Source organism: Accipiter gentilis, chromosome 23 (genome assembly GCF_929443795.1).
Source record: "Accipiter gentilis chromosome 23, bAccGen1.1, whole genome shotgun sequence".
Lineage (NCBI taxonomy): Eukaryota > Metazoa > Chordata > Aves > Accipitriformes > Accipitridae > Astur > Astur gentilis.
In genome coordinates, this window is record NC_064902.1 from 10,071,831 (window position 1) to 10,099,084 (window position 27,254).

The 27,254-nt window shown below is 34.6% G+C and overlaps 1 protein-coding gene across 1 annotated transcript in view; it reads right to left on the reverse strand.

Moving 5' to 3' along the window:
• ERC2 (ELKS/RAB6-interacting/CAST family member 2) overlaps positions 1-27,254 on the reverse strand; it is a 527,385-nt gene that overhangs the window by 281,098 nt on the left and 219,033 nt on the right. Inside the window, exons 9-11 of the mRNA XM_049826970.1 lie at positions 23,798-23,938; positions 23,102-23,242; positions 12,625-12,818 (exon numbers count right to left, since the gene is read on the reverse strand). Coding sequence (XP_049682927.1) covers positions 12,625-12,818; positions 23,102-23,242; positions 23,798-23,938 — 476 coding nt within the window. The remainder of the gene's footprint in view (positions 1-12,624; positions 12,819-23,101; positions 23,243-23,797; positions 23,939-27,254) is intronic.

The window sequence follows — 27,254 nt, forward strand, 5'->3', positions numbered from 1 at the left end:
AGCTCCATTCTCTATTTCAAAGCTATCACAGCTTTTCAAAAAAACACAACACCCATTTCTTCTGCTTCTTTTGAATTCAGGAGTCTTTCTGCTTTTAACGTGAAAATTTGACAGACCGACATAAAAAGCTCACATATAAGACAGACCACTACATAGGCACGTATGAGTAAAGTGTTTTGAATGAAGACTTTCGGGGGGGGGGGGGGGGGGGGGCATTCCTCATTTTTTGTTTAGACTCAAAAGAAAAAAAAACACAATTTTTTCCATGTGTGTTATCATAAAGGCCACATTTTGGAGGAATACTTCATCCCCAAATCCCAAGGAATTCCTTTCTTTGCGTGTCTGACTAACCTATTACCATCCAATAGAAAAAAATCCTGTCTATCCTGTCTCACCTTTGTCCTTCTTGCCCTCACTATTCCAAAGCAGAAAATCTGGCAGATCTTATTCCCACTCTTTTCCTTTTCTCTGTAGAAGAACTATATTTCCTCTCTCTACTTCCCACTGAAAAGGAGCAAAGGCAAGACTTCAACAGCCTGAACTGAAATTGCCTTTATAATTGTTTAAACTCCTAAACTGTGTAACAACATAACCTACCCTCCTACAGCTGACCCTGTGACACAACTTCAGTTTTACAGTGGTGCTATCTGATCTTGTAACTGAAAAAAATATCTTTTCTACAGTGACATATACAGGAGTAGCTCAGCTTCCTTAGCATGTCTATTATAATCTGGGATGAGAAGGAAAGTTTGAGTGGATGCCTCCTGGTGAGACAGAAAAACATTGTCACCCTGGGGCTGGATTGCCCCTGCTGCCAGGAAGGCTAACAGGGAACATTAAGACCATCCCTTACGAAATAAGCTTGTGACAACTGAGTAAAATTTTGTTGACTTTTGGACAAGAGAATTTGGAGGAAGGCAATACTCTCTGATTAACTTTGGCCAAATTGACTTTATCTTTTGGTAATAAAGGCCACTATTCTGCTACATGCCTTAGAGAATATTATCACAAGAAGTTAATATTGACATCTCTTACTGAAGAAGAATGTTTGGTCTTCTTTTTGTCATTCACCTGAAGCTGAGACTATAGCAAATTCCGTGTCACTGTTCCTACTCCATCTACTCACCAGGAGAACTGAGAAGCACCCTGTGTTGTCTCTGTGTTGATATAAAGGACTGCAATCAAAATAACCAGTGCAAACAAGGGACAAAAAAAATAATGAAAACCAAACAATATTTTTAAAATCTCCAAAGAATTTGATTTCCACATCCCTAATTCTCCAGTTGAATGCAAAAATGCTGTAATGCCCAGAGTTACCAGTTAAGATAAATGAATTTTAGCATATTCAATGTTTTCATTACATTCCCAGCTCCTGTTACCAATGGGTAGCTATTTCAGTTTCGCTCAAAGGAGCAACCTGCAGCCAACACAGATCTATAGGTCTCAAAAAACACACGGTGATTCTATTGCTGGGTTAAAAACAAACAAACAAACAAACAAACAAACAAACAAAAAGCAAGCCACAAATGCAAATAACCCTTCTTCTTCTTCTTCTTCTTCCTCCTCCTTTAAATCACATTATTTCGAATGTTGGAAGCCTGTTTTAAGATTTCTTAATACTCAGATTATGACAGTACTTCAGTGTGACAAGTATTTTGCCTCCAAATGCACCACAAAAAGATATTGTTGGCTTGAAAGAACCAACAACTCTGCCTGGTAGAAGTAAAGCAAGTGTCACAGAAGTCACTGAAACATTTCTCGCCTCAAAGACAAAAACATGGGAGGAAGGGTTTACCTAACACACAGTCTGGGAAGTTTTCCAAAATCTTTGTTTAAGAAGTGTTTAGTCTGACACAGTTCCCTCCAAAGCCCTAGAGAGATGCTAGAAATATCCACATGAGGATAATGCATGAATGAAAAAGACCTACTAAAATCCTGTTCCAAACTATGGTTCATATCACTTTGTTTCAACACATATCTGCACTGCAACCACTGGAACTCCAATACAGTGCATTGCACTACTGTCTTTCTCAGCACATTCTTACTGGATGACACTTTATATGAACATGTGTGAAATCTCTACTAGAAGACTCATCTGTCACACATCTCTCTTGTACGCCCAGGATTGTTCTGCATTTTCTTCTGATGTTCTTAAAAAAAGACAAGACTGCTGATGACAGGACGCTAGATGAGAAGGATATTTGATCTGATTTAATATGGCAATTGCTTGCTCAGCTATTTTATTAATTGATACCATTAGCAATAACAGTAACCAGTAACTGCAAATAGTTTGTTGCCTGATATTTGCAACCAAGGAGCTGCAGTCCTGCTGCTGCTCCATCAGGTCCTTTCCAGCTGTTGTCCAGGTAATAATTTTTCCTTCTTTAAAAAAAACCCAAATAAATTTAAAACAAACAAACAAGCAAACAACAACAACAAAACAAAAAAAAAACCAAACAAACAAACAAAAAAACCCACCACAGTCACCAACTCCTGACTCTGTCCAGTTATTCTATGCATCCAATTGCTCCCCAGCATGTCCAGCTCAGCCTGACAGCAATCAGGATCAAACCTCCTCTGCTGTACTTTGTGTTGCATTGCAATTTCCTTCTGAATCAAATCTTTCGACTGCAACTCCTGGCTCAACCTAGCAGTTTTCAGGATCAATCCAGCCATTACCATTCAATACATAAATCATGCTTTTGCAGTAACCTCTTTAGACCTCCAAATAAATCAGGTACACTTTGTATGATTTCTTGTTTTGACATACTAACTTCCCGTTATTATAAATGCAGATCAGAGCATTTCAATCCAGTCACAATCACGTTGTCCAGGCATGTTGCTCCTGCATTATAGAAGCAAACAATGTGAGTGGAAGAAGTGGTGCCACCAACAGCCCAATTCCTAAATTTAGTCCCCCTGTCTCTTTTCAGTCACAGCTTTTTGAGGGTAAGCTGTGCTATCTCACAATGATTCTTCACTCACACACCCCTCCACCGTACACAGGGAATCCTGACAGCATTGCACCCAGGCAGCCACCAAGCTCCCCAGAGGAGTGCTATACAGCTACTTTATTCACACATTCAAGAGGTAAAGAAATAAGCTCTGTGGATCTTCGCCCTGGGGAAAACTAGTGGAAGCAGCAGGTCTAGAGAAGCATAAGAAATATTGCTTCGTCTAGAAATTAGTAATCATGAAACAGAAAGAGTAACAGTTCCTTATGTTCTCTCTTCCCCAACACAGAATTGTGGTGTCAGGTCCAACCCAATCCAAAGTGGACATTTTTCCTTCCAAGAGGTGGAGGTCTTTTCTCCTCATATCCAATTTATGCTGCATATCCATTTACTTCCACAGAGTATTTACACTCCAAATCAAAAAAAACAAAACAAAACAAAACAAAAAAACCCACATCACTGAGAAATTATAAAATATCCTTCCTTATTTAAATAATCCATTTCTAGCTGTCTCAGAAATTATTATTTTAACTTCTGCATGCCTTTAAGCAAACTGAAAGGGCAAAGTATAGAACTGAGCAGACAGGTTCAGGAGTCAGTGGGATAAAAATGAACAACCATGCATTATCCTGCCCCAGGGATCCATTTGTATCTTGTTATTATTTATCACTATGATTTCTAGTTATTTTGTAATATATTATTATTTTACTTTTTTTCTTAAGTAGAATTCCAAGGAAATAAGCTTTCTACTTTACTATTTCTTAAATAAAATGAAATGTAAATGTATACAAATTCAAAACCACACATGTAATCAGATAAATCTAAATAGTCTCTTCTCAAATCTTCATCTCTTTCAAAATGTTCACATTAAAATGTTGATTCTTTATATGTAGCAGACTAAAACAGAAAGACATGACAAATATCTGCCTGTTATCCAATGTGACAACTATGTTTCTCACTCAGAATAACCAGTCTCTCAGAAGAGTAATGTATATCACAGATTCTCTCAGTTTTCATTAGTACACTATCTCAATTTCTCCAGGGAAATTATCTTTGAACAACATATCACTCTGCCCTTGGAACCATCAAACTGACATTTGACAAAACTGTGGAAGGCTCATAAGTTAAATTTAAAACTCTGTTAAACCTTGCCTTACACATCTCATTGAGCTCTAGCCTCCCACGGAAACAATTAGGAAGGCCAACATCAGAGGCTGGTGGGAAAACTTCTAGCACTGGTCAGTATATTATACGTGGAAAAAACATCCATCTCCTTTTTATACACAGGCAGAAAACCTGCTGTAACCTAAATGAAAAAAAAAGTTACTGTACTGGTTCTTGTGCTCAGAACATTTTTTTATTGTATAGGTAGATGCACATGGCAGGGGTTATGCCAATGCATTTGATTTTCTTGTTTGCCATCAGTATCAATAACCCATCATGTTGCAAAACAGATGCAGCATTTTTCTAATCATTCTATATAAATATGGATGAACAAAATGACAGCTAAGAACATATTGATAAGCAGGAATGGGATTAAAGAAATTAATAGATCTGTTTCTTAAATTCAGTTTTGACCTTAATGACGATTCAAGCTGCGAAAACTTAACACTTCACTGATATCCCACAATAAACTCTAATCATACACTACAACTTATCTAGGACTCTAGGGATGAAAGTTGGCTGGCTTATGAGGACAGTTTGCTTCAGCAAGGTCAGCTGGTTTTTTAGGTCAATAAAACATAACAGAAATTGCACCTCCAACTGCTGAACAAATGTTTCTGCATACCAATCACTGAATTCCAGTGAAATCAACCATAATGACAACCGCATAGCATAATACCTTTCTTTAAGCTCTCTCTGGCTAGAGAGATTTTCAATAAATGTTGAGTATGTTCGGACAGAAATGCCAAAGTTCTCACATTCAGACTCTAATTTCATCATAGCCAATTCCAGAGTAAATGCATTTAATTAATTTCTGGAAGAAAGAAAGATTCTGCAAATAATTTGTTTAGGTATTTTTATAATTCAGGTGTTATAACTATCCATTGAAGCACATTAAAATGTGCTTGTAGTAGATAGACAATAAGAAGAAAGTGATCAGCCGATTCACTGCTGCAATCAATAAGCTTCAAATTTCAGAAACAAAATTTTCCAGCTGGAAAGTAACTTGTGATTGTGAGGTTCATTAAAGCATATCAGGAAAAAAGCCCTCTTGTCTTGTCAATCTTTTCATAATGAGCCACATTTTGCTATACAGTTCGAAGGTATCCACATCAGAAACTTCTCTGACACGTCTGAACGGTGAAACATGAACTGTGCTTGGTTTTGAGACTAAGATACCAAAACTCTCCAAAACTGGCAAGCTCTGCAAAAAGCATGCATTGACATAAAAATCCTGAAAACTTCAGATCTGAATATATTATAAAGGCAGATTGGACATTTGCCATGATTCTAGTCAAATGTGCTGCATGGCAACCTAATACCTGGAACCGTATCTGCAAATGCAAAACTTTGGTAGCTGAAATAATCCACCTGGAAAGTCTTTGCAGTATATACCCTCCTTTATATTTCAGTCCGACTGGTCTATGAAGTAGTAAACACTTTCGACCTTGATAATGATTGAAAACCAGGTTTGTTCCTGCCTAAAGCAAAGTTCCTTCAGTACAGGAAACAAAGCTTTATGCAAGTTTCAATCACCAATTTCAGAACTTGAAAAATAAGAGGTGAGCTTAAGAATATAGAACTGAATGGGGGAATTAATGGGGAAAGGAAGAAGCAGATGAACCTGCACTCCAAATCATATGAAGTTAGTAGTTTCTAAAATACCAAGTAGATGTTTTAAGACTGCTGTAAACTTACACTTAACTATAAATTTACACTTTACAGCCATTCATAAGTATGAGAAATTAAAATTAACATCAAGGCCTATTAAGAGAAAAAAAAATGTTGACTAGATCAATTTTTACTTTCAACAAGCACCACAAGATATGTAATAATACTTGATAAGAGGATAAGATTACTCAAACAGTGCACAAGCACAAACACTAATTTAAACTAATTTAAAATCTAGAAGAAAGAAAAACCTGAATCTGACTAGATGATGCTATATACAAACAGAGCATATAAAACACACACATACATATGCCTCCCTTGCAGTTATGTGCTGGTCCATAATCTGGCCAGCAGAAACAGCTAAAAATTCCTGAACCAGAAGCTGAAACACTCCAACTCATCCTATTATGTCTGCAATAACAGTAAAAGGTGTGATGGTAAAGTATTAAGAATAAGTCTCTCATCTTAGGTATAAATCTCTCTGTATACTATCGTTGTTGTTCAATCCATTACCTATTGGGTTGGTTTGTCTACCAAAACATTATTCCCAATGTTGAACTCCCAAAACAAAGATAATAAAAGTAAAACTGAAAGAAGAAAAAAATCTTCACACAAAACAACATATGAATTGAATATGTTGTTAATAAATATTTTTTTCTTACAGACTTTTGACAAAAGCATTCATTTACTGTAAAGTTTCTGATCTAGAAATGGAATGACCAAAAACTTCACAATAGGGACAAACAGAATAAAACCAAAAATAATAAAAAAAAGACAAACAGAAGTTGTTAATATGGAATCAAAATGGTCAAATAAACGAAGCATCAATGAAAACCTTCATTGTGGAAGGAGCAATTAAGTAGGAGAGCAGAAAATACTGACCTGGAAGTCAAGCTGGTTGGAGTAGGGATGAAAGCAGCAATTTGGAGAAAACAGATAGAGAGGAAGACAGCAAAAGAGAATAAAGGGAGGAACACATTAGTTCTTTAAAAATATAACAAGCAGATGTTATATCAACAGATTTCATTCAAAAAAAAAAAAAAAAGAAAAGGAAAGGGAAGGGAAAGCGAGAAGTAAAATAAAATTTCTGTAGCAGTATATCCTTGCTGTGCACTGAATAAAACAAAAATTTTAAAGTAAAATGGCATCTTGTCATTTGTGGACTGTGGAAAGCCATCCATATTTAGAACCATCCAAATGTATACACACACCGAATGGAAGAAATAAGTTAGGTGGATATTGGTAGGGTTTGCTGCCACACAAGTGTCTCATCATAAACCACGTGGTCCTTTTTTGAACTGACATAGGTGTGATGACCCACATTCAAGTCTTCCCATGAAAGCCGAAACAGCTAAACAATTTGGCAGCTTGTTCAAAGATATCATTTAGACGTTCACAAAGCACTGTACCTAACAATCAAAGACAGAGATTTGCCACCCCACCCCCCAAAAAATACAACCCCCTCTAATGCTGACAGCAGTATTTTTCTTCGGTCTGAAGAGTAAGGTTAATACTTCATCACTGAAAATACCCCGATGCTTGATAACTTATTTACTAAAAAATTACCTAACCTGCCCTTTCAATTAAGTAAGGCAAAAAAAATCCCTGCCTGACACCCAGCTAGATTAATCCTTAAAGTTGTCACTGGTGCACAGGTTTTCATTCACTTATGAAAGGGTAATTTTTTAAAAGCCACAAAAATACTTCTTTTGAACACAATTATTCCATGAGCTGGTGTTTTGTCATTTACGCAATGAATTGTCAGTGCTCTGTGGACTTATTTTCATCAGAATTCAAATCCAAATCAATTCAGAGTGAATTAATTGTAGTCTGATCACCCCAAGAGCTTAAATGTGCATCTATAGTGTTATTACGCAAAACTTACCACTGCCTGTGAAAAGTGGGTAACAAAAAAACCAAACTTCTTGTTGAAAAACAAACTGGTTTTGTCTCATAGCTAGGACAGTATTTTTAAATGGACTTTCATATTGTTGTAAGTTTTGCTGAGAAGCTACGCTCAGTCAAGCAGATGACTGACCTTCTAACATACCATTGGAGAAAAACAGATCCAAGGTTTTGCAATCTACACAATGTTCTCATCACTTTCTTTCTCTTTTCAGTCTAAATGTACTAATGGATAATTTACATCCATTGTCTTACGTGCCAACACTCTTTTACCGAAATCACTCTTCCTTCACCACTGCGCTTACCCTTTCACATATTTATAGAGAACCAGCATCCCTGCCAAGCCTTTGTTTTGCCAGAGAAACAAGCCACTGCTGTTTAGACTCCTCCTGTGACATGAGCACTCCATTCCTTTAATTATCCTACCAGCCCTCTCTGCACCTGTTTCCAGTTTTCATTCAACCTTCTGGAATATGACCGATGAGAAGTACACAGCAGTTTTCCACATGGAGTGTTGCTAGTGCTCGATGACATTAATACCTTCCTATCCTTACTGCAGACATTTATTCTGACATATCAGGATTCACACCTCATTACTTAGATGTCTGCTTCATTATTTAGATGGCTCACAATGACACTGCCATAAGCAAATTCACCCAAACTTTATCTTCCTAGACTGTATCAAGTATGATCCTTAGCTAACAGCAGGCAGTCTTACTGGTCCTAGCTTCATAATCATGCATTTTGTACTACTGTATTGCACTAAATTCCATGATTCAAACTCCCTAGCATATTTCATAAATATACTTTTCATTCCAACACCATTAATAAAAGCATTGAACAATATATTCCTTCCATCCTGAAAGTTCCATTTCAGATGCAGTTACCTCTCTTTGGCTAGGCCCTTCACATTAAAATTTAAGCTGATCACTATCTTACAGTTTCATTTACATTAGCAAAAAAAAAAATAAAAATCCCAAACCAAAAAAAAACCCACACCACATTTACTTCATCAAGAAAACCAAAGAAAAACATCAAGCTAAGTTTACCAAAAGTACATTATGCTGGGATATATTGCATTTGATTTTAACCTGTTCTCTTTATAAACATAAATCATGAAAGATGTAATAGAAGTTATCAAACAGCTTTAGTATAGGAAGAGGAATAGGTTCTCCTATGTAGTAATAAGAAGCTATAAAATATGAAATTAATATATATGGAGTAATTTAAGAAACAGACTAACATGGTTTTATATATGAGGAGTAGTATGAATCATAAATCTTAAGTGATGCAAGTCAGAAATGTGACAGTTTCTGAGGCAAGAAAAATCAGGTTAAAACCAAAAGAATTACCATTCATACAAAATCTTCTTCAGGACTATTAATAATGTTCATTTGCCAAATAGCATACACCTATAAATTTAATTGTCCATATTTTGAAGCAGATATTTTTATCCTTGAGTATTTGACACTTTGTGTCCATACCTTCTGACAAATAGCAGAACATTAGTATTCATCATCTTTTAATTCTTGTTTGAATTTGTAAATTATAACTTTATTACAAATGTTTTTACTTTTTAAACTGATTTATACAAGTATACCTCATTATGCTGATGAATTTGTATGTGAACATAACAAATATTGTGAAGATACCATAACTTGCAATACTCTTGATTATAACTCTCTCAGAAATTTATGTTTCTAAATTTTGAGAATTTATGTTGTTGCAGTTATCTTGCAATGTAAAGATGTTGGCATAGCAGTGAATGTGGATCCCAGCAAGGTGTTAACCAACAGACACATTTCAAAAGAGCATTCATTTTCCTACAAAACCCTGGAGATGCCCTTGCATCTGAAGTTAGGGAAAATGTTGAAGATATGCTGTTTCTGAGCAAGAAAAAAAAGGAGAAAAAGTAAGGAGAGAAAATAGCAACCTAGAGCACATTATATGAATTACAAAACAGTGGGACAAGAAGGAAAGAACATTTTCAAATATGCTTCTGTTAAAGTTGCAGTAATTTTCACAATGCTTTATTCCCATAAAGTGGGTAAACTGAGCTTTGGCTCCACCTCTTCCCTTCAATAATGAGCCAATCAAGTAGTCATTACAAGCAGAAAAAGTAGTAGCACTTCATAAAATGTTACAGCAATTTACACTCCACCTAACCCCCTAGAAAGGGGAATTTCAACATCAAAGTTTCCTCTCTAGGGACACCAACAGGTGGCACAGCTATATACAGATTTAGATCTTTAGGCCAATGTTTTTAGAAAATAAGGAAGGGAGAGAAAATAAATTAAGTTTTAGAGAAACCGAAGTTGAGCCTGATTAGTAAGAAGGGTTAGACACCCACTCTTTAAAAATATTTCCCTATTACACCTGTATATTGCTGGCAGATTGTTAGCCTTACTGTACTAATCAACAAATTTGTGCCTGTGCTTATGCATGGTGGGAAGTAACTTTAAGACTCCATTACCAAGTAAAGGCAGTAACTTCTATTGATGAAACCAATAATAGATAATTTTTACATAAATCCTTTTCTTTCCTTAGTTTAAAATAATTTACTTATATATGCTGTGTGTATAGGAATTTGGAATTAATCTTGAAAGCTGGACATAAATTTAGTGAGAAATTGCATTAAAGTTAATAGAATTCACAAACAAATCTTAGAGCATAATAATTCCCCAAAATTGCAACATACTACTGTCCTCAGCTGGCCATGCCATAGATATCTTATTGTAAGCATTGCAGAAGCACTTAAATGTTCATAGAAAAACTTAACTACTTCATCACATTCAAAGTACAGTATCTCCTGTTCAAAGAAGTCTGTGCCTACTCAGTGGTACCAAATTATTTTCTGAAACGTTATTTCAGGATCAACACCCTCATCAACAATAACAGACTGGAAAGCAGTGTCCCAAAATTTCACTGATAAAAGTGCATCGAATTTAAAAAAAAAAAAGTAATACAAAAATAGAAAATTCTGTCCATTACATAATGCACTACAAGGTTCTCAGATAATAAGAAGAGGTTATATGCTGACAAGGCTTTAGTAATATCTCTGCATCACTGGGTTCCTTGTTTCTTTGTAATCATTGTTTTGTAATCTATAATTCTCAATTTAATTCAAATAAATCTACTAATCTATATCGTTTCTTTATCTGTTTTTTATTTAACATATTTAAAACATTAACATTTACTGAAAATTTAGATCACAAGCTCCACTACTTCATCATGTTCGTCTTTTAATCTTGTCATTTTAATATTCAACCATTCAACACGTACATGATTGCTACTTAATAAATCTCTTGAGATTATCATCTTGAACAAAAGTTTAGCATGCCTACTATTGTGTCTAATGTCACACAATAATTCAGTAGGTTTTATAGCCCAATGAGGATATCAGTTACTGTTTCTGTAAAAACTACACAGTCAGTTTCCACCAGCTTGGTCACACCTGGAGTCACTATATTACAACCCTAGGTCTGTAATTGCCCCTACAGCACATGTGCTTGATGGGTGGAATAGGCAGCACTTTCTTGACAACACAAATTCACTAATTGCGTTATCTTTTTCCAATATGCTGCTTTAGGATTTTGGGGAGTTTAGGCAGAATTCAGTCACGGTGCACAAAGTGACCACTCTTTATTACTAGCTTCCTCCAGTATCTACTTTACACATTAAAATCAGTGCAAACACTAGAGTATTCTCAACTCCTCCTGACGTGGTGAGAGAGGTAACTGCTAATTAAAGTTGTCCTCATGTAAACACTCAGTTCTATTTTGAGTAATCTTTTTTCACTTTAAATTTGAGGTCTCGGTTCTTATGACACTTTGATTGATAACTGTATGTCATTTGTTATTACCATTATTAAACCTTTGCCAAATATCTGCAGAGAAAGATAAGTTTTGGCAACAGATATCTGTGAAGGTTGATAAGTCGTCATCATCAGTAAAAGATGCTCTACACATCCTTTCCAAGCTGGCTGTTTTCCTCCCCCTAAGGTAACCAACATTTCCAGGAGATCTTCCCCTCTTTCATCGTAATTATCCCTAATGGGACAGAGCAGTGCTACGTCTTGACTGGAACTATAGCAGTAATCACAACAATGAGATCCCTTAAACTTCTCTTTTGGAACCATGAAGCACTTTTCTTCTGACTTGATCACTAGAAAACAATTCTATAAAATATTTGAAATCATAAAATTCTTTCTTTCATTTACCTAAGAGTGGTTAAGTACAGGAAGGGAACAAAGAAATTACATTCACATAAATTGCTTATCAACCAAATAAATTGCAGCGTACCATATGGGAGAGGGTTCCAAGAATCATTTAATTATGAAGGGCGTAAGACAAATGGATCCCAAAACCCTCGTCTCCATTAGGGAAAGACTGCACAACCTTCCCAGAAATAAGACAAACACTGCCTGGTCAATATCAGAAAAGATTCATTTGTAGCAGACAAAGACTACAGAAACACTGAGAAATAGTTATAACTATTACTAAACAGTCATGAGACTAGTTAGAAATACTTACCAGTACTTTTCAGGACCTCTCAGAACTAGTGATGCTGTTCACGCTGAAGAAACACATGGGAAAAGTTTTGATTTACCAGTTGCTAGAAACACAGGATTGTTCCCCAACAAGGTTTTCTGGGAGGGTTGTTGTCACTGTAAATTGCATATAGCTTTTCCTATACATGTTCCTTTCATGGAGACAATTAAAAAAAGTATAAACCTTAAATTGTTCCAAAGTCAGCAGACAGGAGATGCAGTTCTCGGGTAGCCATTTTTTTTTCATTTCTGATTCAATTTTACAATACATAACGAACATTCTATTAAAAAATGTATTCTACTCTTTACTTGTCTACTCTGCAATGAAGATCAAGTAAATAAAAATGCCACTCAATGTAAGACAAATAATACAAGAATTACCTTTCTAACTCAGCAATTTTCTTATCTTTGTCATTCTTCTCATTCTCTACTTCCTTGAGTATTTCTAGAAGTCTGTCAACCTCAGCCTGAGCTTTGCCACATTCTTCTCTATAGTACGATGCCTCTTTGTCAAGCTGTTTCATTCTGTCTGCAAATTCTGGATTCATCCGTGCCTCCTCTTCAGCCTCATGAGCCTTCAGAATCAATATTTTTTAGAAAAAAATAAGGATGAAATAATTTATATAGCTTTAAGAGCTTTACTTCTTCAGTCTTGGAGTTCAACTTTTCATTAAAAAGGATTATGGGTATTTCTGTCCGATAACAATTTTTTCTACAGAAGCATTATAAAAAGGAATGAAAATATCTGCATAGTCTAAAATTACAGTCAAATGTTATCATCCTGAAGGGGGAGGGGATTTAGTAAGGGTTTTTTTACACATTAAAGTGACCATATTTTAAGGGTGTTTTTTAAATTAAAAAATCATCTTGTAATTCATTTAATTCACATTAAGCTTTTAAAGCCTTTCAAATATATAGGCAATTTCTTAAGAAATCGTATTCTTCCTCTTTCCCCATACATATACCCACACTTTGTCCATGTATATATATACACACAAAGATACATATATACATATTTTACTCTGTATCACTGGATGATTCAAATGCAGTTTGATGCAAAAAAATTTAAAAGGATGAAAATGTTTTTATGCACTGCTCTTTTTAAAATACACACCAATAAACTAAAAATTTGCTTTCAGCAGACTTTTTACCCAATAATCCTTTTTCTCTTACCATTAATACTTAACCTGAAACATCAGAAGACCAAGCCCATTGGTGAAAACGGCACAAACCTGGCAAACACATGCATGGATGGGTGGCAGTTTCACAGACAAGAAAGAACGCAATGAATACAACAACAACAGTGCAGAGCCCAATCTTACTCCCATCAAACCTAATGGCAAAAACCCAATTAACTTCAATGGGAGCATGATCAGGCATCAAGTGCTTTAAACTGTTGGCTGGAATAATCACAGACAGATGGAAACAACAATGCACTGCAATGCTTAGCCTACCCCTTGCTTCCCATTATTCCTAATTGGCATCTTGAAAGAGCAGGCAAGGAAAAAACAAGTAGTTTAAGGCAGTGCACATTAAACATAGAAAATTCAGATAACATTCTCTTAACATACAAGAATTTTACAGAAATCCAGGATATTTAGAACCGGAGGTCCTCCAACTATCTTATTACGCAGACAAGACGTGGACTTACTTATCCTTCTTAATTTCAGGGAATAGACAATGCAAGCAAGCAATTGAAGAAATGCAGATCAAAATGAAACATGCGTGTTTCAGAAAGAATTAACATAAACTACAAGTACTAGAAGGTTCATATTCTTTGCAATGGTCAAAATTTTCTGTATAAATAAAGAACAAGCCTGGGTTTAGTATAAATACAACAATTAAAAAATTGAAATTACTAGGGAAGAAACTTAGGAGGTTTGCATGTAACATATCATTTAAGCATGAGGATAATAAGAAAAAAGATAGTACATTTTAAGTGTTATTTATCCTACTGTGAGATTTTTATTCAGAAGAAATATTTGGTTACCAAAATAAGCCAAGGGAATGACATGAGATGCTTACTGAACCTACTGGCCTTGCTCTTCAAGTTCTCTATTTTGAATAATAATACATGCTCCAGCTCTGAATTCTATGCAGATACAGGACATTTCTAACATAGAGCTCATTTCAAGATAACATCCAAAGAATATCTTGATTTTACTGTTTGGGTGAGATGCTAGCAACAGATTCCTTTTCATCCTCATAAATCCTCCTGCTTTAATAATAAACTTTGATTTATTTTATACAGGGTGTTAATTGTATCAAGAAATTTACTTTCTACTAGCTTTGTAATTTTGAAGTAAATGTAATACTCAGACTCAGGGCCAATTGTGTGAGAGACTGTGGACCAATTTCCAGCTGCAAAGCACTTCAATTTTCCATCAGCTTTATTAAGATATTAGACAACATTTTCTCTCTCCAAAAATGAATACTAAGTCTTCTTTTGCAAAGAATAAAAATAATTTCATAGGTTGCTAAAGGTAAATTCACTCTAGGGGTAAAAAAAAAAAAAAAAAAAAAAAAACAACCCAACTCCCACTTTTAAGATACCAAGAAACCTATGCAAAAAGCATGTTGTTCCCTATTGCTCTTCAGATTTCTCCTCCACTCCTAAGGGTAAATCCAGAATTTCACAGTTCCCCTCTAGATGTGATCACTCTTTCATATTCCTCTCTGTCACCTTTCTTTCCCTTCTGTTTATTTTAATGTATAATTCACTTATTTACCAGCCTTGCTTCCATCATTTCATAAACGGGCAAAACACCCACCTTCCTGCCTCTAACTATTCTTTTCTTCACTTTAGCATACAGGACCTCTCAGCTTCAGCCCAAACTTTTCCCCCCATGCACCTCTACCCTAGTTTTAAGCCAGGCAAGAACCAATGCAGAAGAGATAGAGAAGCCTGTCTTTTTTTTTTTTTTTTTTTTCTTTTCATTGCCACACTGGACTTTCTATGATGAAAATACATAATTCGGCAAGAACATGATAGTGTCACCAATGCAAAGGTGCCAAATGTTCAACTATCACAGAATATTCCTGTCACACAGCAGCTCAGAAATGTACTGAACAAATTATCTACTGCACAACTTATAGCTAAAACATCACCTAAAACCATAGATAGGAATTATATTCTTCAGTTTAGGCCTATAATCCTTGCTCAATGGCATGCTAAGGAAATTGATGTTAAGTTGCAAAAGTATTTTCAATTCTTGTGCTTTCTGTGGTAGTCATGCATTACATATTTGTGGGATGTGTTTTTGGAAAATTTTGTGGCACAAACTTGGTCATTGTATTTCCCCATGGTTTTCAAACATGAAGCAGAACCTATAAGGTATGATTAAATCCAATGTGATTAAGTATCCAACTTACACAGGGTTTTGAGGTGCAGCACAGTTATCCATAATGTCACACATAAATCAATATAAGCATTCAGTTCAAAGACAAGCATAAGATTATTCTAATCTTAAAAAAGAAAAAAATAATTAAAAAAAAAATCCCAGTATTGCAAATCACCAATTCAGTTGGTTGCTTCTACTTCACAAGCACTTCGTACAGAATATTTTTAGACTAGTGGTAGGAAACATTTTTCTACAACAGCATTGCCTTAATGAAGAAGGAAAGGAAAGTTAGTTAAAAAGGGGGGAGCAAGAACATAAAACATTTTTGAAAAAGAGCTTTCTGCAGGTGGTACTCTAACTTGCAATGAGTCCCTTTAAGGGAATCCTCATGTTGTAAACAAAGCTGCTAATACTACAAGAGAGCAGAACACAATCCATCTGACATTCCCAGGACAAAGGCATAGAATTACTTATAAGAGCCCTATTACATTTTATGGTTTTGAAAGATGTGTTTGGATTTGAACTGGGCACTTTTTTTTAGTTGTTATATACAGACCAGGGGTGATTTGTTGACAGATGGAACTTGACTTTTGAGGTCAAACAGTAGGCCCAAAGGAGATTAAAGCAACTCGGCTGATACTGACCCTGCTCCCACCCAGACAGGGCAGATTTCTTTGGCTTCTCTGCAGGCTGTGGGAGACGGGCTTGGCTCACTTCTAACCAGAAGCTGTGCGGTTATCACATGAATCAGAAAGTCTCTGCCTATTACTGCTGTCCTCTCTTCTATCCTTTTTTTCATTTCTGTCCCCCTTTTTCTTCCCAAGTCCTCTGTTTTCTTGGGAGGAATACATTTTCTGGTTTTATGGGGCTTTTGTGGGTAAGAGTGACTGGTTCACGCATACCTTTCAGCAGCAAAGTATTTGATCTCTTAATCTGTATCTGTAAATGATAATTATTGTGTATGCAGATTAGGCTAGTTTCAAACTAGCACACTTGGTTTATGATGTTTTGTTTGTCAATCTGGCGACTGTGCTGTTGTACATTACTTTTACAAGTCAATAAAAATAGCAGATCACTACCATTAGAATTTCATTATTTTTTACAGTAATTATGTATCTGTTCTGATATTTGCTTAATAAGTACTACAAATACTCTAGAAGTAAAGTAACATTTCCTTGCGTAAACCACAAATTTCCTACAGAAAAACCGTAGTAGTGTGGCACAGACATGCAACATGAATTATTTAGTCTATTAAAATTTTATGGTACAATCATGCATGCATTATTCTGCATAACAGAAATGGATGGATAGATATAGTATTTAATTTTTAAAGCTTCAGACAAACATACACAGAAATCAACAGAGTACTTCATAAAAAAATGGAACAGCAGAATTTACATGCAAGAAATTACTTTGTAAGATCCTTCAAATTTTATTACTTTCAATAATAAACTAAAACAAAATTGCTGTCACCTTAATTTTTTTGTAGTCTCCTTAAAATTCGAGTTAGGTTTTTGGGGTTTTTTTTAACTTCAGGGACTGCTCTAAGCAATTTAGAGTGGGTTCTGCAAGTACTTTAAATTTTGATCTGACATTGCTCTGGCAGAGCATTTGGAAAATTAAGTCTTTATTATTGAGAAAAAGGTTCACCAGAACTCCAAACTAAGTACATTGTTCTATTTTCATTACAGTACAAAAACAATCATGTAACTTCTTATAATCAGTTTTGCACAAGAATTCATTGGGTATTTCAAAAAGTTCACCTTTCAAAACATGAAGAAATGTGTGCCCAATTCTGTTCACATCTTATTCACACAGGTGAACACATTGTGAAATCATTCACTGTAGAGTATGCAGGATTTGCACCCCTTCCATCTCCACTTTGGTAGCCAAATGTGTATAAGAATAAAACACTTCTATCCATTGCTGTATTTAAAAAACATTAGATTCAGCAATAAATGAAAGTCTTGGAGTTGGTATCTTGTGACATATACACAGGTATCAAACACATTCCACCACAAAAAAAATGCTATATTACTGCATGGGCTAAAAGAGGTTTACTCAGAGATTGACTGCTAGTTCTCTGACTCATGTAAACAAAACTTCAGTATTTTAAGATTAGATTGCCATCTGTTTTTCTATAACACTAATATTTTCAAACAAAAAAAAAGGCAAGGAAACATTCTATTAAATGAAGTATCATAATGATTTGCAGTACAAAAAAAAAGTGTTTCAAATAACTGCTAATATGCCTTCACAAAGAACAAAGGTGAAATCTTGGCCTTATGGAATTCAAAGAATATGTTGCCATTGACTTCAATCAAATCATGATTTCGTTTCAAGATCTTCAGTGATTTGGCGGGAGAAGAGGATCATTACTACTTGCATTGTTAAAAGTAGACTGATATATAAGTAGGAGAAGAAAGAAGATGAGCAAGAAAAGTTTATTTAACAAAGCCTGTCTCATGGATATACTACAATTGCTGCCTGGTGCCAAAGGAAAAGGATCTCGCATCCTTTTGAATTTCCTTTTGAAAATTAAGCACGTAAAGGTAGAAAAAATGAAATAAAATTAAAAAAGGACTGATTGACTTTGGAATACCGCACACAAATAGACTAGGAAGTAACAAATGAATTCCATACAGCAGAATAACTAATATTGAAATAATGACTGGAAAGCATTTATGAAAATCAAGATAAAAACTAACACAAAAAAGACTCCAGTCTGAAAAGACATGCACAGTAGGAGTGCAAATGATATGAATAGAAACATAACTACCACAAAGGTGAGCCAAGATGATACAGAAAAAAAGGTTTTATTGTTCAAAGAGAAAAGCTCTTTGACCAGCAGTGTGCTGGATGGTAGAGTTGATAATATCAGGTCTTACAATCAATTTATAACTGGATTCTAAAACCAATTAACCAGTAACTTTAAAAGTAAATACAGCACATTCTGTGGGACTCTCTTTTGCCATACTTAAGTCATGACATATCCATTACATGGTTAGAAGCTACAAAACTTAGCAATAACAGTCTCCAAAGGTGGAATCCTGGTCCACTGACATTAATGGCAAACTTCCCACTGACTTCAGTGAAGGCAATACCTTCCCTAATGCATAGTATCACATTACTTAAGCTACAAAACCAGTTCTTCTGTATGTACTATCCCAATTACACGGTAATTCCAACTATGATTACTATGTAAACTATAGCTTGTAAATTGCTATTACAGTTACATCATTTTTTTCTGTCCTGTGATGCTCACAGCACATTAAATGTAACAGTGTCAGCCAAAAAAAATGAAAACTGTTCTCTGCAGAATGTTTGTTACTGCTCTTCCTCAAATTGAAAAAGGAACACAGTCAAGTCATAAGGATAGATATTGTGCAATTAAAGCAGACATTGGCAAGAATAATAATGCTAAACACCCAAAGTAATACCGTTTGGCTTTTTCAAATACTGCTATTTACATTAATCATTTTATATTTCAGCATTTTCTTCAATTAAATAAAAGTTTCTATATTCTTAATGTTTATATGCTGAATGTATACAGCCTTTTATGAGTAAAACTGATCTAAACTATTTTAATCATACAGACTTTTGAAAATAGTATGTCACTTCCTAGATATTATTATTCATGTAATCAACTCAGTCGCTTAAGATAAACTGAGTCAATTTAAGTTTGAAGGATCAAATAAAGTACTGTAGAAGGAGGAATTAAAAAGCAAAGCACAGCAAAAAAAAAAAAAAAAAAAAAATCATCTGCATGCTTTTTCTGATGGAGAAGTTGAGGACCGAAAGGCTAGAATGTTTGTTTTCTCAGAAATACTATATGTACCTATTTAATACATTTCATATTCTTAAAATGGCCTTGAAGTCCACAAAGTTCACTTATTTGGATTTAATGAATATAGCATAGCAGCATCAGAATTATTCTGCAAAGCTCCACAGAGGAAGAGCACAACACAGTAAGGTAATGGATCCTCATGCTTTCATATGTTACAGCGGGCATTTTAAAAAAGAACTTACTGGACTGTACATCTGATTGAACAACTGTTCAGCTTGCTACATTGCAAAGTTGGAAGGGAGTGAAGCACAGACAGGAAAAGAAGGAAAGATCCAGGAAAACAGCATTAGCTCAACAAAACCAGTGCATTTGCACAGAAGAACTTGTCATAAAAAAAGTAGAAATTTAAGATTCTAAACATTCCTTGGTGAAAGTGAGAGGCACTGGGGAAACATAAATGTTGACTTTGGCTCCTAAAAAAGAATGGCTGGAGTAAGAAATTTAAGGTTTGTGTTACTTTCCCTTTCTCAAGTTAAATAACCCATGAAATAAAGAAAGGTGTCCACTTTTGATGATACATTAAGTGCTGGTCTCAAGCAATGAATCACAAGAAGTGCTTTTGGCTGAGGCTGCAATTTATCACCAAAGCTTCAAAGCTGGTAATAATAAAAGATTAATTAAATTGTATCATTAAATTGATTACTTTCCTTTTGTTTAACACAAGACTGAATTTTCTATGCAGAATGACTTTCTAACAGTACAGCTTGGCAAAAAGTACTTTAGCAACTGCAAATATGTCAGTAAGCAAGTAAATTTAAGATAATGAAAAACAACAAAAGGAGGAAATTCTAGAGTGGATAATAAGATTATATATATATACACACACATATATATATAAAACTTAGCTACCTATTAGGTAATTCCTGCTGTTCTTTCACTAGTAGCAATACAAAGTAAGTCAACAAAAAGTTTGTGGAATTTTGGCAAAAAAAAAAGCATTGAGCATTCTTCTGGGTTTTATGATTTTTTTAAATTTTATGAATTTCAATCCATAGTCTTTGTCACAAAAAGTTTAATAAGTATGCCTATGGTTTTAAACATTATTTTGTGTACCAAAATATAGTGCAGTCACAATAATAATTACTATTTACAAATATCCTATTTATTACTTTTTTAAATGTGTCTACTCTATAAAATTAAAGCAGTGAGTTTAGAATCAGCATGTTTTCTCCTGCTGAAATGCAAACAATCCAATTATGTAATACTGAAAAAAAATTGGATCTAATGAGACCCAATCAAAAATATCTTTATTATCAATAAATGAACCTTATTCTCTCCAAAAACAGTAAGAGGAAACAAGGGAAGAGAAACTTTTAAAATTTTGGGGGTTTTAATTTACAGATTTTGTTTGGATTTGCCCTTTGTACACATTTTCTTTCAGGCACAACACTTATTACCATTAGTGCTCATGGAAAATTAACTCCTAGGAAATATGCACAGAGTACTATCTTCATATTTATTAGTATAATTTGTTAAAACATATAAATCAACATTAAACTATAATGATTTTACAATAACATAATGAAAAGTGCCTTCTCTATGATATTTTTAGAGAGAGAGTAATGTGTAAGGTGCATTCAAATTTCTCAAAGTAACAGACAGCCCCTTGGAGTCACTTTTGAAAAAGAGATATAAACTGTGACCATTCCTTCTAGCTTCCGTAGTGGTTATTGTTTGTACATAAGCACACTTATGGGACATGCAGGTTAATTTACTCCTAACTATGTTGATGTTCCCTCCTACTCTAACTCAGACATACGCAAGAATAACCCAGATTTCTGTTTCAGTTAGTTTCCTAAGGAGTGAAAACATGGTGAAGGTAGTTTTCTGGGGACCAATTACTTTTAACACAGGATATTTACAGGTTTGAACATAAAGTATTTTATTAGAGAAAATGTGAATTGAAAATTACTGTTTGGAGTCTACTATCATTAACAGTCACTGTTTCTGTTCAACTAAACATGCCCACAAAGAAGGTTGTAACTACATTTTATTGTGGAAATACCTGGTCTCCTACAAATGTTGGGTGAATTTCCATTGGGGCTTTATGCTGTATTTATGATATAATAAAACTATTATGTTTTCAACTTTCATTTAATAATCCTTTGTATTTATACACAGTGAACATACTCCCTTTTTATACGAAAGACGTCCCAGACACTCTCTGACTTTTATAAGTGCTTATTTTTCCATGACTGTATGATGTGTTTATATGTACAGTCATAAAAGATTGACTTAGGATTTCAAGTCCTTCAAGAGGATTTTGACTTTTAAGTGATCTGTGCTTTTAGGGGATTTTTAACTATTTTTTTTTAAATGAGGAAAATAAGGTACTTCAGATTGTAATGAAGTATATTTTGTAGTTAAGTGCAAAGTAAACAAACATTTTCTAACAAAAGAAAACAAAATAAAGGACTTCCAGGGAAATAGCTTCTTTGGGTATTTTAACTCTGACAGCAATAACATTTATAAGTATCAAACATTTGAAGTAGTTGTGTTTCCATTAAAAGCTTTTGTATATGTTTATTGAAAAAGATTCCCTTCCTTCCTCTCCACAACTAAACATGTAACACAGGCACCTAATGGCACATATTCATACTGAATTAAAAAATAATAGTAGTATAAGGTTTACACTCCGATACCCTTTATACTTTGCAATACCTTCTTCACAGGTAAGGTTATTGAAACAATGCTTAAACAGAGAGCAGGATACTACTCAACCTCGGTAAAAAGAGTGTCAGAATATTATCCTAATGGTGGTAACATTTGTAGAGCTAATAAATATTCTCTTCTAGAAAATGAAGCATTAATTATCAATATAAAAAACCTAATGTTTGACACACACTTAGTCATGAATTGCAGAAGGCAAACATAATGCCTAAACCCATCAAATATGTCATGAGATTGGTGTTCAAACAATGAGAGCAGACATTACCAAATGACACAGAAAAAGGTCAAAGAAACAACATATGGTAGAAAAGGCTTCAACAAACCTGCAAATCATTTAAGCAAAAACTATTTTAATGCATCAATTTAAATAAAACCATGTCATAAAGTATAGGATTTGTATGTTTTCCTTTAAATGTTTGCTTCCACTACTTGCTGAATAAAAATACTGAATTGCTAGCTGAGATAAACTATGCATTATTTTCCTTAATTATCACAAACATGTGTTCGCCAACAAAGCCAAAAAACCCCACCAAAATGAAACCTAGCTAGACTTTCCATTTCAGAAGCAGAATTTATTTGAATAGGAAGTACAGCATTTCTTAGGTGAGACTTTAATTTTTTCCCATGCTGCAAACATTTCAGTCTACTTCTAGTAGAGTTATAAATTCATATACATACAAATTGCTGGTTTGATAATTTCTTTCTGCCATTCTGTTTTCCCTCCAATGTCCTGCCCCCAGTTCATCTATTTGCAGCAGCTTCTCAGAATTCCCTCGTATAGGTATCAAGATAATTTCTGAGGCTCACTAGTGGCTTTGGTACAAGCCTCTTAAGAAAAAGTTAGGAGTATTAGATGCAAGCATCAGCAAACAGCGTAAGATGGGTAGATTTTAGATTTACTCAAATAAGCTCAACTTTTCAAAATGGGGGGGGGGGGGGGGAGGTGTTGATTTTTGGTTTTCTGATTGTTGTTGTTTGTTTGTTTGAAGATGGAACTTACCTTTTTCAACTGTGCTTCCAACTTACTACACTCTTCTTTCTTTTGTTCTATGGCTATTTCTAAAGACTTAAGTTTGGAGTCTCTTTTCAGCCCTGCTGATGCCAATGAAGATGCATGTTCTTTGAGATCGATTAAACTAGACTGAAAAATGACCAAGAGTAAAAAGTTAATTCCTAGTCACCAGAACACTAACTTATTGCCAACTTAGTAATCACTTGGATCCTGTTCCCCCTCCCCTTCCCCAAAAAGAGTTGACACACAGATAAGCATTGATAGCAAAAGACACCGTTTTGAGAATACAACCAGTTGGAACCACAGGAGCTGGCGTGCAAACAAACATAGAAACATTCATAACAGACAAGCTGACATTATATTCTGGAGGTACAATTACTTTGAAGTCTATTCCTCTAACTGACAAATGAAAACAGGAGCAACAACGGAATATTTGAGCCTACTGGAGGCTTATGTAAAGGAAAAAGTAGAGATAATGACACACAAATATGCAAAAAACTGAAGCAATATTTTATGAAAAAAAGTAAGGACTATGAAGAATGCTTAAGAAAATAGCAGTTCAGAAGCTGACCACTGAAGTGGCAGAATTTCAGTACTTAAAATTATTCAAGAGTAATCCTAATGCACTTACTTTCATCATAATGACATAGATAGAAGAACATAGATTTTACTGAAAAGACTGACCTCTTTTTCTGTCAGTTCAGCTTGTAAAGCATTAACTTTCTCCTTCAGGTCTTTGTTTTCTTTTTTATAAGATTCGATTTCTTCAAGTCTTTCTCTGTCATCTCGCTCCCTTTGCTCCTTCAAGCGCTCTATTATTCTTTCCTAACAAGGGAAAGAATTGCAAAACGGAAAAGTTGGAACTCATTTTAACAAAAGACAGAATAAAATTTCTTTGCATTAAGTAGCACTTAGAAAAATCAGCCTTCAGAAGCAGAGGATGACTGAGTTAATGGTATTAAAGTCAATGCAAGATTTCCCCTGATTTCAAAAGCATCCGATCAAGGTTTTAAATACTTGATCGGAGTAATGTGGTACTGAAACTTCATTAAATATCTATACCAATATGAATATGTTTAGTCTTGTGATAGATATGGAAAGTCATTCACCTCAGTAAGGTATTTCCTGTATTCGTAAGCTATTGAAGTCTTGATTATAAGTTCAAAACAGAGAGGCCATGACTTGTTTACTCAGCTTGAATTTGGTTAGGTTTTTTTGAATGCTGGTAGACTCTACAGTTGTTGCAAGAAGTTTCAAGGTTCCAAATCTAATTAGAAATCAATCACTTGCTAACCGTCAGTAAGTTACAGTGTACATGTATTATATTTTGAGAGGACAAAACCCAAAAGTTGTCCAAGACACAGAAAAAGTACCCCGATACAACTTATGATATCCAAAGGAAGATTTTTCTCCATCTAATTAACAGTGATGCTACACATATTTAAACTCAACCACATTTTTAAATATTTTGCCAACTTCCAGTTACTATTATAAGGATTGCTGAAAATCACCCATCAAGGACTGGGTGATGAATTCAAAGAGTGAAATGTAAAAAGCAGATGCAGTAGTATGGTTTTATTAAGCTTTGATTACATTCTTCAAAATCACATTCTACCAATACTTGAAGAACGCAAATACTAATCAGAGAGAAATAGTTAGGGTAACATAAAATAACCAGTAGAATTGCATTTGAATTGGGAATAAGTCAATTTAAGCAGAGTATCAGGGGAAATACTAGTATCATTCTGGAAGTAGTAGTCAGGCATGCAGTGGAAGCAACATCATTTAAGAAAGTTAAGCCTACATGGGACAAAACTACATCCTGGCTGATGAAGTTCTAAACTACCAGTGGCGTGGCTCACGTAGAAGCACCAGCATGCTCACAGATCCTATTCAAGTCCTTTTGTACTTATGCTTGAAATCTCCAAGGAGTGTAAGAGTGGGATCAATACTTAAAATACTATTTCATAGAACTGGACAAGACTCATGGAAGCCTACTATTATTAGATTGAGAGAAAAACCTCATGCTAATTCCCTCTGTCCATGATTCCTTATACTGCCATATATATACAAATACACACACTGGAGATATATATCTATATACACTACACACATACATAAAGTTTACCTTTGCCCATATCAATATTCTCTCAGCTGTGGTTATTGTATCTCAACAAACATCACACTGCAAGCAACTTTTCAGCAGCTGTACATCCCATTCTGATTTGTAATAAAAAGTCATTATAATGAAAGAAAAAAAATTAATTCATTATCAAGGTTAGCTGAGTAGTAAAAGCACTTTTTAAAAGTGTATATTGTTCAGATAACCCTGGTTATTCATTCATTTTCTCCATACACTAGGTACTGAGGTTCCTCCAAGCCCTAGAGGATCTTCTGAAAATTGCTTCTGTACTTTTTTAAAGCTCAAGGCATATTTTGCAGAAAGCCAACTGTCAGCACTTATATACATAAAAAATCAAGGCTGTGGTTTTCATCCTAGCAGTCTCCAACCTTGGAGATATTCAAAACCCAGCTGGACAAGACCCTGAGCAAATTGCTTTAGATGACCCTGCTTTGAGCAGCTGGGTTGGACTAGATAACCTCCAGAGGTCTTTCCTGGTCTCACTGGTTCTGTGGAATAGGCAGAGATATTTTCTAGATTCTGTACCTCAAACACCGGTTGTTTTTCTTCTGCTCAGTCTCTCTCCCCCCATTTTCACAATTCATCCCTTCATAACACTGACCACCTCAGCGCCTCTGCTGACAAGTGTCCATTGCCTCTGCTTGTTGTCTGTTCCTCCTTTCATACTGCACAGCAAAGGGACTACCTACTAGAAAATGGAACACATAGTGTTTTCGGAAGACTGCGAAGTTTTCTGTAAGTGTCCCCTTGTGTTTTCAGCTTCTACATATCTGCCTTTCACTAAGCATCTGTTGAAGATCTCCCTTTTATTCACTCTCCTATCATTTAAATGCCATATTATCTGCATGTATGAAATTTAAAACTAATAATCAGTTTCTGTATGAACTGAATAAATATTATTTTAAATTACTGATTTAAAACTTGGCTACACTTAAATCAGTTTGACTTTAACGGGTTATACATTTCCCTGAAAATATTTAAATGCTAATTCAAGAATTAGAAGAATTCAGCTTCCTATATTGATCTTCACTTATTTGGAATGACTCTAATGTTTGGTTTTGCTTACTTTACTAGAGAGCTAATTGCAGACCCCAGTGTAAGTGCAATTAAGCATACTAGAATTTTAGTTTAAATCTTTATTTTTATATGTCCTTATTTTTATTTTAAATATTTAAAAATTAACTTACTTTTGCATTATGTTTATACAGCAAATGTAAACTATGATGCAACATATTTTATTATGTAACATGAGCTGTTAAGATCAAGCATCAAAAGCAGATGTGGGGTATTAATCTTCATAGATGCTTGCTATATGACTAGTGTGTTATTGATGTGAAACTAGGCCTAAGTGCAAAATGTGATATATTTCAAATATATTCCTTATAGAGCCATTTCAAACATTTATGTTCCTCTGATATTTTTTTTTTTCTTCCAGTTATATAATATTGGCTTCCAGCTGTAATAATTTGTTTCACCAATCGTGAAAATTTTTAAAAATGCATGATATTAAGTATTTTATAATGTAATTATATGTATTAGTGAAATTAACGTTAAATATTATTAGAAGGTTTTAAACAATTAGTAAAGATCTTTACCAAATAAGTAGTTATATTTGAGCTTGTAAATAAATGTAATTTGAATATTTTTTATATTGGAAAATAATGAGCACTATACTAAATAATCTTGTAATAAGAATATTGCTATAGTTAGGTTTTGCTACCCATTTCCTAAGGAAAACCTTTTCAAAGGGCTGGAAGTTCATAGTGCTACTTTCATTTTGCATCTAGCATTCTCTGACATCAGGAACTCCCTTTTAAAATGTAGCTAATTGAACGTACCTATTAACAAACTAGCGTTACTGTAAGAATCCTCAGAGAAAACAGTGTTGACTACTCACATAAAACTTATATCCCTATTTATTTCATTCAGAAAGAAATACACATTGATGACATCGTACACTCCACATAGCATACAGTAAAAAAGATACGATCAAAACTA